Genomic DNA, 14,922 nt, shown 5'->3' on the forward strand with positions numbered 1-14,922 from the left:
CGAGTCGGTCTCTCTCTCCCTCAGCTCCCCGGACTGACATCATTCTGGCTCCTCCCCCCGCAGCCCCGACGTTTCTGCCCAGCCTCCAGTTCATAGTTTTCCCTCGCTCGAGTTCATTGATATGGTGTAAATGAAGCTTTGTATAATTTATGGGCACAACCTCTGCCGCAAATCGGAACTGCCATTTGTTTACATGTTAGCAACTCGCTAACATGCTAGCTCCCTGTTATCAAACAGGATGCCTGTTGTATGTATTTAATATACTGTTTTTTTATTGTCACCAACTGTGTGTGTAATGTGATTCGTGTGCTGAGGAGTGATCAGAAACGCAGAGAACAGATTCGAGGTGAGGCAGGCAGTTCTCGTGCCTTTTGGCTGTGGGCGCTCATTGTGACTCCACAACTGCAGAGTAAGAGACGGTAACAGCGAGCTAGCCATACAGTAGCTGCGCTGATACAGAGAACGAGACAGACGTGGTTTTCAGTTGTACTTTAATGGTTTCACACTTTGTGGAAAGTGTGAAACTTTCAGCACAAAAGGTTCATAGCCTCACCAGCTATGCACCTAAACGCACATCACTGACTAATTGCACACACATCTATCTATCTCTATCTATCTATATATATCTCTCTATCTATCTATCATAGCTTCATTATTTTTTAACTAGTCTGCTTTTCTGCATGCCTTATTTCTGTTGATTTTACTATCTTTTAGCTTGTCTACTCTTTATGTCTTCTACTTCTATTTTATTTTTCCTATGTTATGTTTCACTCTTCCAACGGTTTCAACTATTTCTCGTTTTGTACTGACTTCCGCTTCTGCTAAATTTTTCCTTTTTGATTTGTTTCACTGTTCAACTGATCCAACTATTTTCTATTTCTTCTGATATCTTCTACTTCTTAAGCTTTTCTCCATTTTTCTTGCATTTCTGCAGCAGTCATTCTGCAAATATGCATTCTCACGGCTGTTTCGCTAGGAACAGCTATTTTTCTAGTTGTCTCTAAGTTTGCTTTTAAATTTTTAATAGTCTGTTTTATTTTACACTTTAAAAAACGTTTTTCCATATTTCAAACTTTAAACTAAAAGTGATGTTTGAATCATTTTCCATTTTAAGCAACAAAATGTTTTCTTATCTAAACAAAGAAACTGAATCTTCACATTTCGTTACTAGTTTAAGTAGCTACTAAAGATTATTCGATTAATCATCAGAATAATCGATTATTTGATTACAAACTGCAGTTAATCCAGGAAGAAATGTAAAAAAATCCATGCAGAACTACAATAGAAAATTAGATTAGAGAAATGGAGCCAATATTAATGGAGTTTATGTCTCTATAATTTACTGTGAAGCAGCTAAGCAACCCCACAGCATGATGCTCCCACTGCCATGCTTGACATTTGATACAGTAGATTAAATGTAAACTGTTGAACCCATTTTCTTTTTTTCAGTAAAAGTAAAATCTTTAAAACAAACGTACCTGGGGGCTTTCTCTGCCGTCGGTCTGGTCGGAGCGCCGCCTCTGAACTGCAGCTCCAGCCGGGCGTAGATCCCACCGGCCGGCTGGAACAGAAACCAGTTTAAAAACAACCCAACACCAGTTCAGATGGAGTCTGCAACTCCAAACTTTGCTAAAAATCGTGAAGAACAAACGGATGTTTATAAAAGCCGTTTTCAGCCGTTTTCAGCCGTTTTCAGGAATAACTGAGTTAAATTTAGAACGACACTAAAAGAGTCAGCAGTATTATTTAGATCTATTTCTCTTGTCATAAGGTTTTGTTTTATTTTCTAATATTTTCTTCTCAAATCGTGACATTTATTAATGTATGAATAACATTATTTTTGTGTTATATTTTCTTTAAATGTGTCAATATGTCTGTGAAAGATGACAAGCTAAATAAATCAAAGCTGGTAACTTTTTACTCTAACTTTACTTGGGCTACAACTAATGATTATTTTAGTAATTGATTAATCTGTTGATTATTCTGATGAGTAATTGATTAGTTGGATTTTTAAAAATGGCCACATTCTGCAGATTTTTTGTTTAACGATGACGTTTTATACATTAGAAATGTATTAAAATAGGCAAAAATAATAAATTCAATCCATTTTCAGATAAGAAAATATTTATTTACCTAAAATGCAACAAATGAAGTTTTATATTAAATGCTATATATATATATATATACACACAAACCCTACTCTATTTAAGATTTAAGTGATTATTAAATTAGTTGATTATTTTAATAATCAAATAATCATGATTAATGATTAATCATTTCAGCTTCTGTTACACCATTTTTTTTACAAATATCACCATCTCACAAAAGAAAATGTATCCATTCTTTTGTTTCATTTTTGTGAGATTTTTATGTTTTATTTTAAAAATTAGAAAACAAATGATTATCAAAAATGATAAATTAAGTTTTTCCAAAAAGTCATGTAACATTTCTGGCTCCAGTCGAGTTTTATTTTGTTCTGTTGGGGTCAGAAGGGCTGCAGACGCCTGAGCAAGAGGAACCGACTCGTCTCTGTTCACGGCAGAAACAAAACCTCACCGAGTGTTTTGGCCTCGTTCCTGCAGGAAATATCGCAGTAAACTTGAAATAAGACAAAACTAACTTACAAGTGACTTTTCAGCTTGTTTTGGGTAAATAATGTCATAATATTAATTTAAAAAGTACTACTAAGATAAGGGAATAATCTCACTTATTTTAACTTATGATGTGGGGAAAATATTTTTATAAGATTATTTCACTTTTTTAATCAATATTAATGAATTTTTGACTTGAAATAGTTTTGTCGTATTTCAATTGTACTACAATATTTTCAGTAGAAACTGGAACAGAAATATTACTTAGGAGTTTGTGTTTTTGCAGTGTAGACTCTCTCACCTCTTTGGTGTCCTTGGATTTGCTCGGCTCCTCATCTCCGAACCTCATCTGGGTCAGGTGGCCGACGATCTCCGCCATGCGCCGCTGGTCTGAAACGAGCAGAACAAACCCGGTTTGATGCTGCTCACCTCGCCGGGTCAGCAGCATTTGATGCTTTACCTTCCTCTCTCTGAGCGTCCTGGTTGTAGCGCAGCGAGCGAGAACTGTCCCACTTACTCTTCTGGAGGCTCACGCTACAACACACACACACACACACACACACACACACACACACACACACACACACACACACACACACACACACACACACACTGGTTAGTTTAGCTTCTGCTTAGAAAGATGCTTGGTGTTCAAGTGAGGCTTACGTGAAAGGTGTGCTGTCTCTGGACTGTGGCTAAGGAAAAAAGAAACACGGCTTAGAGTAAAATATGAGAAACAACCGATAAAGTTTTAGTTTGGGGTAAAATTTAAGCACTTTCAAGGTAAGTTTTCACACTTTTTTTGGAGTTAAATGAACTAAAAAGAGTTTAAATTCACTATTATATGATATAATTTATTACTGCTAAACACAGGAGTGGATGATATGGAGTTAAAGTTCTACTATGATATTTTGTGTCACCATAAAAGAGAAAATAAAAAGTATTTATTATTCCTTTTTTTAGATAACTGCAGTCATAGCCCCACAAACACAAATACTGCTCTTGGAAAAACAATTTTCAGTTTCTTTAACATTAAAAAGTGAGATTTGTATCACCAAGCTGACCACAGTAACTGTAATATTTAGTCACATTTTTTGCATTTATTGATATTTACTGATACTATTATTGAACAAACAATGGAGAAAATAGTAAAACTAACAATTCAAACAAGACAAACGTTGTGACAGTGATAAATCAAAATTCTTATTATGGAAAAAAATATCATCATAAATGATTAACAATATGATAAATGTCCTCCTCTAGTTACTAATGATGGTTTGGGATAATATTTTACATTCTACAGAAAGGAGAAGATGAACTAAAATATAACAAAATTTTATGTTTTTAAATCTCTCACATCTGAGAAAACATTAATTAACAAAAAAATATTAAATAATGTTGTTTAAAGTGTAAAATATAAAATTATCAATAAGTAATTGAGAAATTAAGAGTAATAAATATGTATTACATTAAAATAATACAAACAAATTGTGTTAAGGTAAATGACCTTCTTGCTCAAATTAAATGCTAAAAACAAAATATACAAAGAAAATTATTTTTAAAAAACTTCAAAAAAAATTCTCACAAAGCTTTCCGGCTTTTAGAAAATACAAATGACTTTAGTAATTCTAACTGATCCAAAACAACAAAAGTTTAGTCTGATTTAACTTCAGAGATTTTTTTATTAGTTGTATGAAAATATCTGGTTCCAACTGTAAATAACATTTACTAGATTTAAGCTTTAAATCAAACATTAGATTGCAGTTTATTGCGAAACCTTGGAAACAACTGGTGGAAATTCAGGGATTTCGAGCACCATGATGAACTGTTAGTTGGAAATGATCCATAAAGGAGAAGTAGAGATAAATCCATGAAATCAGCGACTTACCTTCTCAGATTTGTCTTTGCGTTGGAAGTTGGGAGAGGAAAGCTGCTTCTTCAGAGGTCTGTGGGGCTTCTTCGCCTTCTTAGCAGCTGGAAACAGAAAAACCAGAAAAGAGAGGAATAAACAGAAGGTGGCATCAAGCGCCACCTGCTGGCTGAAAACAGGAACTGAATAAATAAAACAGGAAATTTAGAGGACGTAAAAAATACCTTTCATCAAAGTTAGCTTTGTTTGTTGTATGACGGATTAAATGACACTTTCTATTCTGATGATTGATAAAAAGGGAGGAGTAAATTTCAAAAAACTTTTAGATACATTTTATTAATCTCAGAAATTTTCTAGAAAAAAAACGTGGACATTTCTGAGTTTGATATGTAGAAAATTTGCTAGAAAAAAACCCTGAAATCTTGAGATTAATCTCAGAAATTTTCTTGAAAAAGCTTGAAAATTTCAGAGTTTGAAAAGTTAAAAGTCTGCTAGAAAAAATTATGTAGTTTTGAGATTCATTTCAAATGTGAGTTTGAAACGCAAAAACATGTTAAAACAAATCTCAGAAATGTTCTAGAAAAAACTTGAAAACTTCTAAGTTCAAAAAGTCAAAAATTTGCTAGAAAAGTCTAAAAAGAAATTCAGATTAATCTCAGAAATTTTCTAGTAAAAATACAGAAATATATTTGTATTTTTTACATTCTGACCAGAGCAGAAAGTTTTAGTGAAATGATATAAATTAGCTTATTTGTTATTTTTAACAAAGCTTTTCCAAAGCAGCAGTTTGTGGGTTGAACAAAAATTATTTAGCTATGAGATTAAGCATCACAATCTGACTTTTCTGCCAGACTCTCACCTTGTTTTTTCGACAGCTCTTCTTCGTCCCCGACCTCATCTTCGGTGACCTCTGACCCCGTGGTGTACTCCTCGTCCTCCGACAGGAGAGACTGCTGCCTCTGGAAGAGCAGAGTTTTAGTTTTTGACACAACAACCGTCACCAGAATCTCTGAAAATGACGAGGCGTCCTACCAGCTGAAGAGTCCAGTTCTTGAAAAGGGAAAACTGAGTGAGAAATACAAAGGAAATTAAACAAGAATCTGTAGAAAAACAAACTAAAAATGATTTTAAAGAGACGAACAGAGCCGGCGTCTCCTCTCAGAGGTCCGAGGAGTGTCGGCTCCAGGAGAGCATTGCAGTCTGGGACTTTCTCTGCTCCGGGCGGACTCTCCTCAGAACTGACGAGCACAAGCGGGATGTTTAACTTTGATCAGAAATCAGGCAGAAATCGTCAAGGCGATGACCTTTACACTGACCTCTCTGCCGGCGATGCGTTGGACAAACACACAGCGTCTCTGTGCAGCAGCAGGTCGTTAAGGACTCTGGTCTGAGCTGCCATCGCCTCGTCGCATTTCTCCTCATCCGGCACGTTCACGATGTGATCCCGCATCTTACAACCCTGAACACACACACACACACAAATCCTTGTTAATATCATTCAGGGGGCCTGAAAGTAGCTTAGTGAGTTGAGGGGCCCACCCTTTCTAGACGTCCTAGATCTATAAAAAAAAATTAGGCAAGTCCCCAATAAAGTCTTGATACTAAAAATCACCTTCAATAAACACAATTTGAAACTTTATTTTACATGTTAGTTTTTCAGTTTCTAACATTTATGCTTTGCAGGGCCCACCTTTACACCCACGAGTTTTTTAGTCTGTTACACACACACCTTTAACCAGTCAGCCTGATTTCTCTTTCTAAGAAAGTTTTGAATTTTTCAACAAAAAACTGTGTGTGATTTTTGTTGCTAAATTATAAATCGATTCCCATATGTTGAGAAATGAAGGAACAAATGTTTGGCCCTCTATATATACCATGCAAAAACACAAAAAATTACCAAGTATTTTCGGTCTGGTTTTTAGTGAAAATATCTTAAATTGGAAACCTTTGGTATCCCAGTGGGGTCAAAGCGGAGAACCCTCTGGTTGCAGCAGGGGTATATTCCTGCCCCATGCCAGCCTTTCTCTGTGCCCATGCTGGGGTACAACACGCTGTCTGGGTGATATTTGCATTGGGTCAGCTCTGCACAAACGAACACCTGCACAAAACATACAGACGGGTTTTAGAGAATATCTCATCACAGAAAACTATTAGAAAAATAAGGATTTCCTGCAAAAATGCAGCGTGAATTCTGCAAGCTCAACATTTTTTGTGAAAATTACAGAAAAAGAGAGATAAATTATAGTTGGACTTAAGGTTGGAAGGAGGGTTCCAACTCCTTTCAACCTAAATTCCAAACATGATAATCATTCCCACTAACTATCGTTTTCTCCTGACTCGGGTCGAGTCAGGAGACTCTGACCTGCTGACAGCGGGAGCAGGTGAGGTAGTTGATGGTTCCCCAGATTCTCCAGTAAACGAGAACCCAGGACTTGAGCTCCTCATATAAAGATGTGGTGTATTCATGCACATCCCAGCTCTTCTGTCTGTGAACCCAAACAACATTAATAACACATTAAATAACCTATGTATATATATAACAAAAGGTTTATGTGTAAATAATTTAACAATTGAGGTGAACCTGAATTAGGTGCAGCCTGAGTTCAGCGGTCTGAAGTTACTTTAGTAATAAGTGATTAATAATTAAAATCTCTAGCCTTTGTTACATTTATTTATTTGTTTGCATTTATGTACCTTGTGTGCGTATAGATGATCTGTCCTTGGACGTCAATGTTGATTTTCCCTGGAACGCAGGAAATCTTCCTCTCTGTGTCTTTGGTCAGCAGCTTGAGGCACAAACCGCACCTGCGTTATGGAGACGAAACAAAACGGCAGCACATTTTCAGAAACTACAACAAAGAAAAAGAACTGCAGAAGCAAAGAGTTTGTACCAACCTGTAGAGAGTTGAGGCGTTTCCTGGTGAATCTTTGTTCTGGTGGTTTGGATCAAACAGCCGCTCGATTTTCTTTTGAAACAGTTTGCTTTCACGTAGAAGAAGAGGAAGAAAGCAGCGTTAGCTTCTAAATTAGCCACATGTTGACAAGCTTTAAACTTCCTACCTCTTGAATTTATCTTTTTTGTCGCGGATGTCGTCGGCCTCGTTGTGGTTGAAGAGCTCAGCGATCCGTGTTGCCAGGTTGCTGTTGATGCAGTTCATGTTGCAGGGAGTGGCAACGATGGCGCTCATGTGTTTATGGCAGTACTGGATGCATTCCTCCACCTGAACACAGACTAAGATATTCAAACTCCCGCAAATTTCTCACCTGCTTGATAGACAAATCAATAATAAATAACTGTCTGAAGCTGCTTCTATGGAGCATAGCTCCTGTCACACTGACTGTCACTGATGGTAAAAACGTGTAAGAAGCCTTAAAAAGAACTAGTTTGATTGTAGTAGCTTAATTTTCCACTAAACTGAATTGAAATGTAGTTTGAAAACTATTTTAAATTAAAAAAGTAGAAATTTGGCTGATTTTAAACTCCAAAAAAATATTAACCCTGACACTAGGGATAGTTTTGGAGGGTTTTAGACAGCATTACTTGGAATATTTAATGACGATAAATCTAAATTTCTATTATGATAAGACATTTATCACGATAAATGATAAACGATACGATACGATAAATATCCATCTCTAAAATATAGACAGAGTTTGGTAGAGGACCTAAAAATTGCACTCAAGTAAGAGCAAAACTACTTTAACATACTTTACTTAAGTAAAAGTGAAAAGTAGTTGATCAAGAAATTACTCAAGTAAAACATTTATTTAGTAAAAAAGGCAACTCGGGTCCTGAGTAACCGGTCAAATAAATTACATCATCAGATGGACCAAAATATAAAGTTAAGTGGAAATTTTGGTATTTAATGGATCAATGTATGTATAAATAACATGATTAGAAAATAACAAAATCAAGCAAAATAAACAGTTTTCCAAATCAGTTTCTTTCAATTTAAAACTTATGAAACTTTAACAAAATTTTTGGTCACTCAGTAAAATTACTCACATTGGGCCGAGTATCCAGAAATTTTACTCAAGAAAGAGCAGCGATACTTCATAATAAAATTATTCAAGTAAAAGTAAAAAGTACACCTTAGCAGAAATACTCCTGAAAGTATTTTTTTCCCAATAAGTTACTCAAGTAATTCTAACTAGTTACGACCCAACTCTAGAAAAATGAAGATATCACTGCACTGAACAAATTGAAAACCTAAAGTTTTAATTCTTCCTGAGTTAAAACTTTAGTATTATTGTTCTAAATAAATACGAACCAGTTTTCTTTACATTATTTAAGGACTGAAAGCACTGCATCTTTTTCATTATTTTGTCAATTTCTCATTTTCAGCAAATAAATATTACATTTTTGCTTGGAATTTCAGACATTTTGTTAGTAGTTCAACAGAGAACAATGTTCATTTTACTCAAACATAAACCTGTAGAGTAAAATCAAAGAAATTATAATTTTGCAGTGGCCTCTTAATTTTCCAGAGCTGTATATATAAACTCCACAACACTTACTAACGTATCCATCTTCAAGAACTCAGAGGAGATCAGGATGGAGATGACGTTGCTGGGCTCTGAAACCGACAGACACCGAACACACAAACCAAACACCACCCACGGTTCACAACAAGCAGGCGGAGAAGGTGAGCAAGCATAAAAATAAACATGAGATGTTGCTGTGTAATTTACCCAGCCGGGGTTTGTCCTTGTTCCCCTCTCCTGCCGAGTTCCTCCTGACGTAGTTCATGAGCCAGTCGAAGATCTGGACGTCGCAGTGGACCGAGATGTCTACCTCTTCCCACCTCTGCTGGTCCACGGATAAATACTCAGCAAAGTAGCGCATCTCTTTGACTAGAAGATCTCTGGGGCAGGTGAAATCCTGCTTCAGGTTCTTGGTCTCATCACAGACATGGATCACCATGTTGAGACTGGAGAGCAGGGGTCATATTTATTGCGTGGAATACATAACGTGAAGCAAAGTGTCATGTACTGTGGTATTTCTCAAACTTTTTCAGGACCACCTAATTTGAAATTGCTCCACAACCTGAAATGAAAATATTTATTGCTCATCTGATTGAGAAGGGTGTAAATGTGTTTGTAAATTTGTAAATGTGACTGGCCTTGACAAAACCACGAACAAACATGTTCAGAAAGTGTTTATGGAAATAAACATAATCTTATGGCTATTTTGTAATTTAGAAGCACAATAAGAGAAAAATAGATTTGAGTTGCTTTGTCATAAACAAAAATCGTCTTCTGGCATGAAAAATTATCCACCCATTTCTATCAATTGTATTTATTTACTGTTTAAATTACTTTTAAATAAATAACAATAGCAATAGCTGTGCTTATAAGCAAGCAAAGTCGTAAAAAGGCAAACAAAAGAAGAACAGTTCTCATTAACCGAGTCTTGAGTCCTAACGTTCACGTAGTAAAGTAGTTCAAAAGAATCGAATAGCTTGTGAACGACTAACTACTCTCATGATTTAACTTTCTCCGATTATATAAGTATTCCTGACGGAGCTTTTTAAAATTAGTTGTGCTTTTTTGCACAATGCCAATAAAGTAATTCTGATTCTGATATTTCCTTCTTGAAATATGTTTGTGCATGCAATAAAATAATTTTCTAATGCAGTCAAAAAATACTAAATCTTCTATTTCAATTCAAACAAAAATGTTTAACTTCAAGAAATTCAGGCTTTTTCAACTCTTTTTGTGAAACAGTAAAAAACAGTAACTGGCTGTTTCGACTAAATCCAATATCTGTGTTTACAGCTTACGGAGCCCTCCAGGGGACATGGGTTTTTTTTTTCTTTTGCGTTCCCTCGCAATACTTTTGCGTTCCCTCGCAATAATCTATTCATCAGTTCATGTGGCATAATTGAATACTGAGCCTTTCTCACGGTGGCCGCCGTAATTTCTGCTTTACTACAAGCTTATATAAGGTTTTTCCATGGACTATTGAGTTATTATCGCGGGGTAATAAGTCATCTGATTGTGTCTCTGTGTGTTCGTGTCTGAATGGTTTAAATGGCTGCTTTCAGTGCCGTTTCATCTGAGCCTTAACAGACATAAACATGCAGTAAATAAATCGATTTTCAATCAGTTTGTTGCACCAAAGAGTTAATAATAATAATCACGTTTTCACTGAGGCTCTATAGGAGCCATATGAATTAAATAATTATTGATATGACAGAAGCAGCGGCTTTGACACCTGGTGGTGGGCGTGTCGATGTGGGCGTGACTGTCATCAAGTATGAATGGGAAGGTTACTGGCTGCTGGCTTTGCGTGTGTGAGGAAGCGGGTGAGCGGGGTGGTCAGTCCTCGCAAAGTTTGGAGCATAATTAAAATTTAATAAATTGAAAATTATGACAGAACAAATAAAAGGTTTTGAGTTGATTGATACATGGACAGATGAGATTCCCCGAGTTAACCCAGTGCTGCCCTCTGCCACCATTAGTTTGCTGTGTTTTATAATAATAAAATGTGTTTATTATTATTAACGCTTTGGTGCAAAAAACTGATTGAAAATCGATTCATTTACTGCATGTTTATGTCTGTTAAGGCTCAGATGGAACGGCACTGAAAGCAGCTCTTTAAACCATTCAGACGAACACAACAGAGACACAATCAGATGACTTATTACCCCGCGATAATAACTCAATAGTCCATGGAAAAACCTTATAAGCTTGTATTAAAGCAGAAAGTACGGCGGCCACCGTAAAAATGGCTTACAGTATCAATTATGCCGCATCAACTGATCAGTAGATCACTGCCAGCGAACGCAAAACCTTTTGCGAGGGAACGCAAAAGTATTGCGAGGGAACGCAAAAGAAAAAAAAATTCCCCATGTCCCCTGGAGGGCTCCGTAGGTTTCTTTCTTTCCACTTGTATCTTCAGGGTTTTTTTAAGTGACCCGGTTTTAAACCATGTATCCGTTATTATTTTTAAACATGATCCTTGGTAAGGTAGCTGTAGCGTCTCACCTTGAGGTGACGTCATGGCAAATAAACAGTCGTTTGCATGCAGTACCTTGCTAACCACCAGGGGGCGACCGCGTACCACTAGTTTTAGAGAGACTGGTCTATAAATAGGACTTACTCCCGTGGTTTTTGAAGTTTTTCATCCTCTTCCACTGAGACTCGCGTCTCCTTCTTCTCCACCGTTCCTCCCCTTCCAGCCGGGAGCGACTTGGAGCCTGCAGACATCAGGGGGAAAAAAATACTGCAAAAACATCTTGAAATTTTTCACATTGTCTCGTTAGAACTGCAAACGTTAATGTAATTTATCCACTGCACTTTCAAGATAAAACATGCAAAATGTGAATTTTGCACAACAGATCCCCTTCAAGGCCCTGCACAGATTCAGATTTGGTCTAAATCGAATGTGAATTTTTGCCTAAACCAGCAGAACTGAATCTGTGAATATTTGAGGCAGCGTTAACTGACCTGTGACTTTGCTACAGCTTTGACTGCCTCCCTCTCTCTTGACCACATCTCCAGCCTCCAGCAGGGCAGACAGGCTGTCAGACTGTGAGCCGCTTCCTCCTGTTAGGTCATTGCACTGATAATCCACCTGGGGAAACCCCGCCGTGGCCTTCAGCTCCTCAAATCGACGGGCGCACTGTGAAACCACATCAAAGCTGCTGATTTCCTCTCATTCACTCTAATTGTTGCTAAACCATGGAGCAGAAGATGGACACAGTGGATTAAATGAAGAGGAGATGGATGATGGAGGCATTATAGTTACCCAGCAGCACTGCAGTTACCTCCTTAGGAGTGAAGCCTGGCACCAGTTTGGCCACATTCTCCCAGCTTATGGGCTGAGGAACCCCCCACAGAGACCCCAGCACCATGTCCAGAACCAGGACATTGTTGTCATAGGGGAAGTTATTGTTGTCCGAACAGAAGCGACTCATTTCTACACAGACAGACGGTCAATAAACAAGATGCATTCAGTCAACAAGAACAAAACTGATCTGAACTGTCTGAAAGAAAATGAAAGAGTTTGCATTTTAAGAATCTGATTAGATTATATAAAGCTACAGTCAAGTTTTTAAATTTATTTTATATTTTTTCAACACAGATATTGGATTTAGTCGAAACAGCCAGTTACTGTTTTTTACTGTTTCACAAAAAGAGTTGAAAAAGCCTGATTTCCTTGAAGTTAAACATTTTTGTTTGAATTGAAATAGAAGATTTGGTATTTTTCGACTGCATTAGAAAATTATTTTATTGCATGCACAAAAATATTTCAAGAAGGAAATATCAGAATCAGAATTACTTTATTGTCATTGTGCAGAAAAGCACAACTAATTTTAAAAAATAGAAACTCTCGACGGCAGTGCAAATAAATATTAATTAAGTATATTTAAACACATATAAAATATATTGTAGAAAGACACAGAGACAACCAGCATGTTAAAAGAACATACTTTGTTCCAAAGGGAAACTAAGTGTTGTCGTAACAGTGGGAAGGAAGGATCTCCAGTAGCAATCAGTCTCGCAATGAATCTGAAGAGGCCTCTGACTGAAGACTGTTGCTGTATGACATGCTAGCAGCTCAATTTTAAGGCAGCAGAAACAATATTCCAGTAATGTTCTGGATGACACAATCAGGTGTTGACAAGCACTGCTAATCCACCTCATTTGCTTTTGCTGATCCTTTTAAAATCTCTGTTTGGCCGTCTGGTTAGAAAGCTGAGCAGAGAGATGTTGGAATTGAGGATATTACGATCAATGAAAGAAATGGTTTGAACTTTCTTTTTCCCTGTCTGCTCTTTGGTTCTGCTCTGCATCCATGAAGCCTTCTTTTGTTTACATATACCTTTATATCTTTTTTTCTTTGTAAATCTACATTTTCCAAAAATGTTGTCTTCATAAACAGCACATTTAATGAATTGTTAAAATCGATTTATCGCATAGCCCTAGATGAAACCAAAAAGTGAGTTTTGGGGTTAAATTTTACAAAACAACTCTGCATTGTCAAACAAACACCAAACTCCCAGTGACACATAGTAGAGGCAGAAGCATGCTGTGGGGTTAAACTTCCTGAATTCCAAATACTGATCACTTTTGACTTGAAGTTAAAGTTTTAAAACCACATGGTCAGAGTCCAGAAGTACAGTAAATCTAAAACATGTTATACAGTATATTGTTCATGTAAATTGTACTGGATATGTGCCAACTTAAAGGTGGAAAATATCTAGATTTTTTTTAAAATTATTTTTATATTCACTAATGTTATGTTTAAATCACAAAAACATTACAAATATACACCAATCAGTTTCCAATTTAAGCAATGCAAGCAAGTCGAGAAAGTGCACATAGGTGGCTGATGATGCATTTTAATGGTGTGATAATAAAAATGGGACGTCGCAGTGAGAAGTGGTGCTACCGCAGGCCGAGCCTCCAGTAACTCCTCCTGATACATCAGGCGCTTCGGGTCAAATCAAATCCATTTTTTATGCGACAAAAACATTAAAAACGTAAAAACTGGTGCAGAAAAATGATGCCGTGGTTGCTGCTTACCGTCTTCGAGCAGAGTCAAGGCAGCAGCGGAATCCTTTCTGCCATTGTGGTGATGATAATGGTGCTGATGCTGCGGTCCAACGGCTAACTACCACACAAGCTAACTTTGCGGGACCGGACTGTTTGCTGCCTTCAGGTAACCACCGAAATTTGAACTTTAGAATCTCACGTTCACTCAACTCAGGTTTCAGTTTTAAAATTGATATCAGCATGTACTTTAATGTCGGGAAATATCTTCCATATTGTTTTATATACAATTTCACTTATTAGTAAATGTTTGTACTTCTATCACCGTTTAATTTATCTTAAATGCGCTGTTAGAGAAATAGTTTGTGACTTTTTTTTACAAGTGAAAAGTACTATAGAAATCAAATATACTTTCTCAAAAAAGACAGCATTTTTTTTAATCTTGTACTTTTTGATTGTAAAAAATCAGGTCAATATGTGGAGGGTATTCCTTAAAACATGACTTTTGATCGTTCCTGAAGGCAGCACAAGCCTTCACTAGTTAGCATGAACGCTAACCATCAACGAAGTCATACGTCCTCGTTTACGGCATAAAATAGTTTTCACATGTCATTCCGTTTAAACTCAAACCAAACACCTGACTAAATAAAACTGCTAATACACATTAAAAAGCTCGTTTGTTTGTAAAGTCGTCCCGTTGTCGCACTGCAGCAACATAAGCGTCCTGTTACCATGAGACGACGGTCGTAAATGCGGTATATATGTCGTAAACTGCTTCGTAAACCTTTCAAACAACAGAAAGGAAAAAATAAAACAATTGGTAGGTCAGTTAAGTGCTAATTAATATAAAACTAAGTGGGGAATAATGTACTTGTGTTTTGACGTTGTAGTTTTCAAACTCTTAATATGAAATGACTCATATCAATTACATTTAACTTCCCTTTGTGATTAGTAAGGTAT

The 14,922-nt window shown here is 36.7% G+C and overlaps 1 protein-coding gene and 1 long non-coding RNA gene across 3 annotated transcripts in view; one reads left to right on the plus strand and one right to left on the minus strand.

Annotated features, from left to right (window-relative positions):
• Nucleotides 1-280, plus strand: part of LOC145555030 (uncharacterized) — a 1,053-nt gene extending 773 nt beyond the window's left edge. Inside the window, exon 2 of the long non-coding RNA XR_014091084.1 lies at nt 1-280. This exon is cut by the window's left edge and continues 83 nt beyond it. This is a non-coding gene — a long non-coding RNA (uncharacterized LOC145555030).
• The window catches only part of sanbr (SANT and BTB domain regulator of CSR), a 21,631-nt gene extending 6,946 nt beyond the window's left edge, over nt 1-14,685 (minus strand). Inside the window, exons 1-20 of one of the 2 annotated variants that reach the window (XM_008430374.3) lie at nt 13,996-14,685; nt 12,234-12,385; nt 11,914-12,088; nt 11,567-11,663; nt 9,154-9,392; nt 8,980-9,038; nt 7,522-7,682; nt 7,357-7,443; nt 7,156-7,266; nt 6,824-6,947; nt 6,407-6,559; nt 5,778-5,920; nt 5,603-5,699; nt 5,494-5,511; nt 5,321-5,420; nt 4,480-4,565; nt 3,258-3,286; nt 3,052-3,125; nt 2,893-2,981; nt 1,479-1,561 (exon numbers count right to left, since the gene is read on the minus strand). In XM_008430374.3, the coding sequence (XP_008428596.1) occupies nt 1,479-1,561; nt 2,893-2,981; nt 3,052-3,125; nt 3,258-3,286; nt 4,480-4,565; nt 5,321-5,420; nt 5,494-5,511; nt 5,603-5,699; nt 5,778-5,920; nt 6,407-6,559; nt 6,824-6,947; nt 7,156-7,266; nt 7,357-7,443; nt 7,522-7,682; nt 8,980-9,038; nt 9,154-9,392; nt 11,567-11,663; nt 11,914-12,088; nt 12,234-12,383 (2,075 nt within the window). In that variant the 5' untranslated portion in view covers nt 12,384-12,385; nt 13,996-14,685. Of the gene's footprint in view, nt 1-1,478; nt 1,562-2,892; nt 2,982-3,051; nt 3,126-3,257; nt 3,287-4,479; nt 4,566-5,320; nt 5,421-5,493; nt 5,527-5,602; nt 5,700-5,777; nt 5,921-6,406; nt 6,560-6,823; nt 6,948-7,155; nt 7,267-7,356; nt 7,444-7,521; nt 7,683-8,979; nt 9,039-9,153; nt 9,393-11,566; nt 11,664-11,913; nt 12,089-12,233; nt 12,386-13,995 lie in introns of both variants that reach the window. The other variant, XM_008430373.3, reaches the window with a different exon arrangement.
• Nucleotides 14,686-14,922: the final 237 nt, after the last annotated feature.

Source organism: Poecilia reticulata, chromosome 15 (assembly GCF_904066995.2).
Source record: "Poecilia reticulata chromosome 15, P_reticulata-male-v2, whole genome shotgun sequence".
Classification (NCBI taxonomy): Eukaryota; Metazoa; Chordata; class Actinopteri; order Cyprinodontiformes; family Poeciliidae; genus Poecilia; species Poecilia reticulata.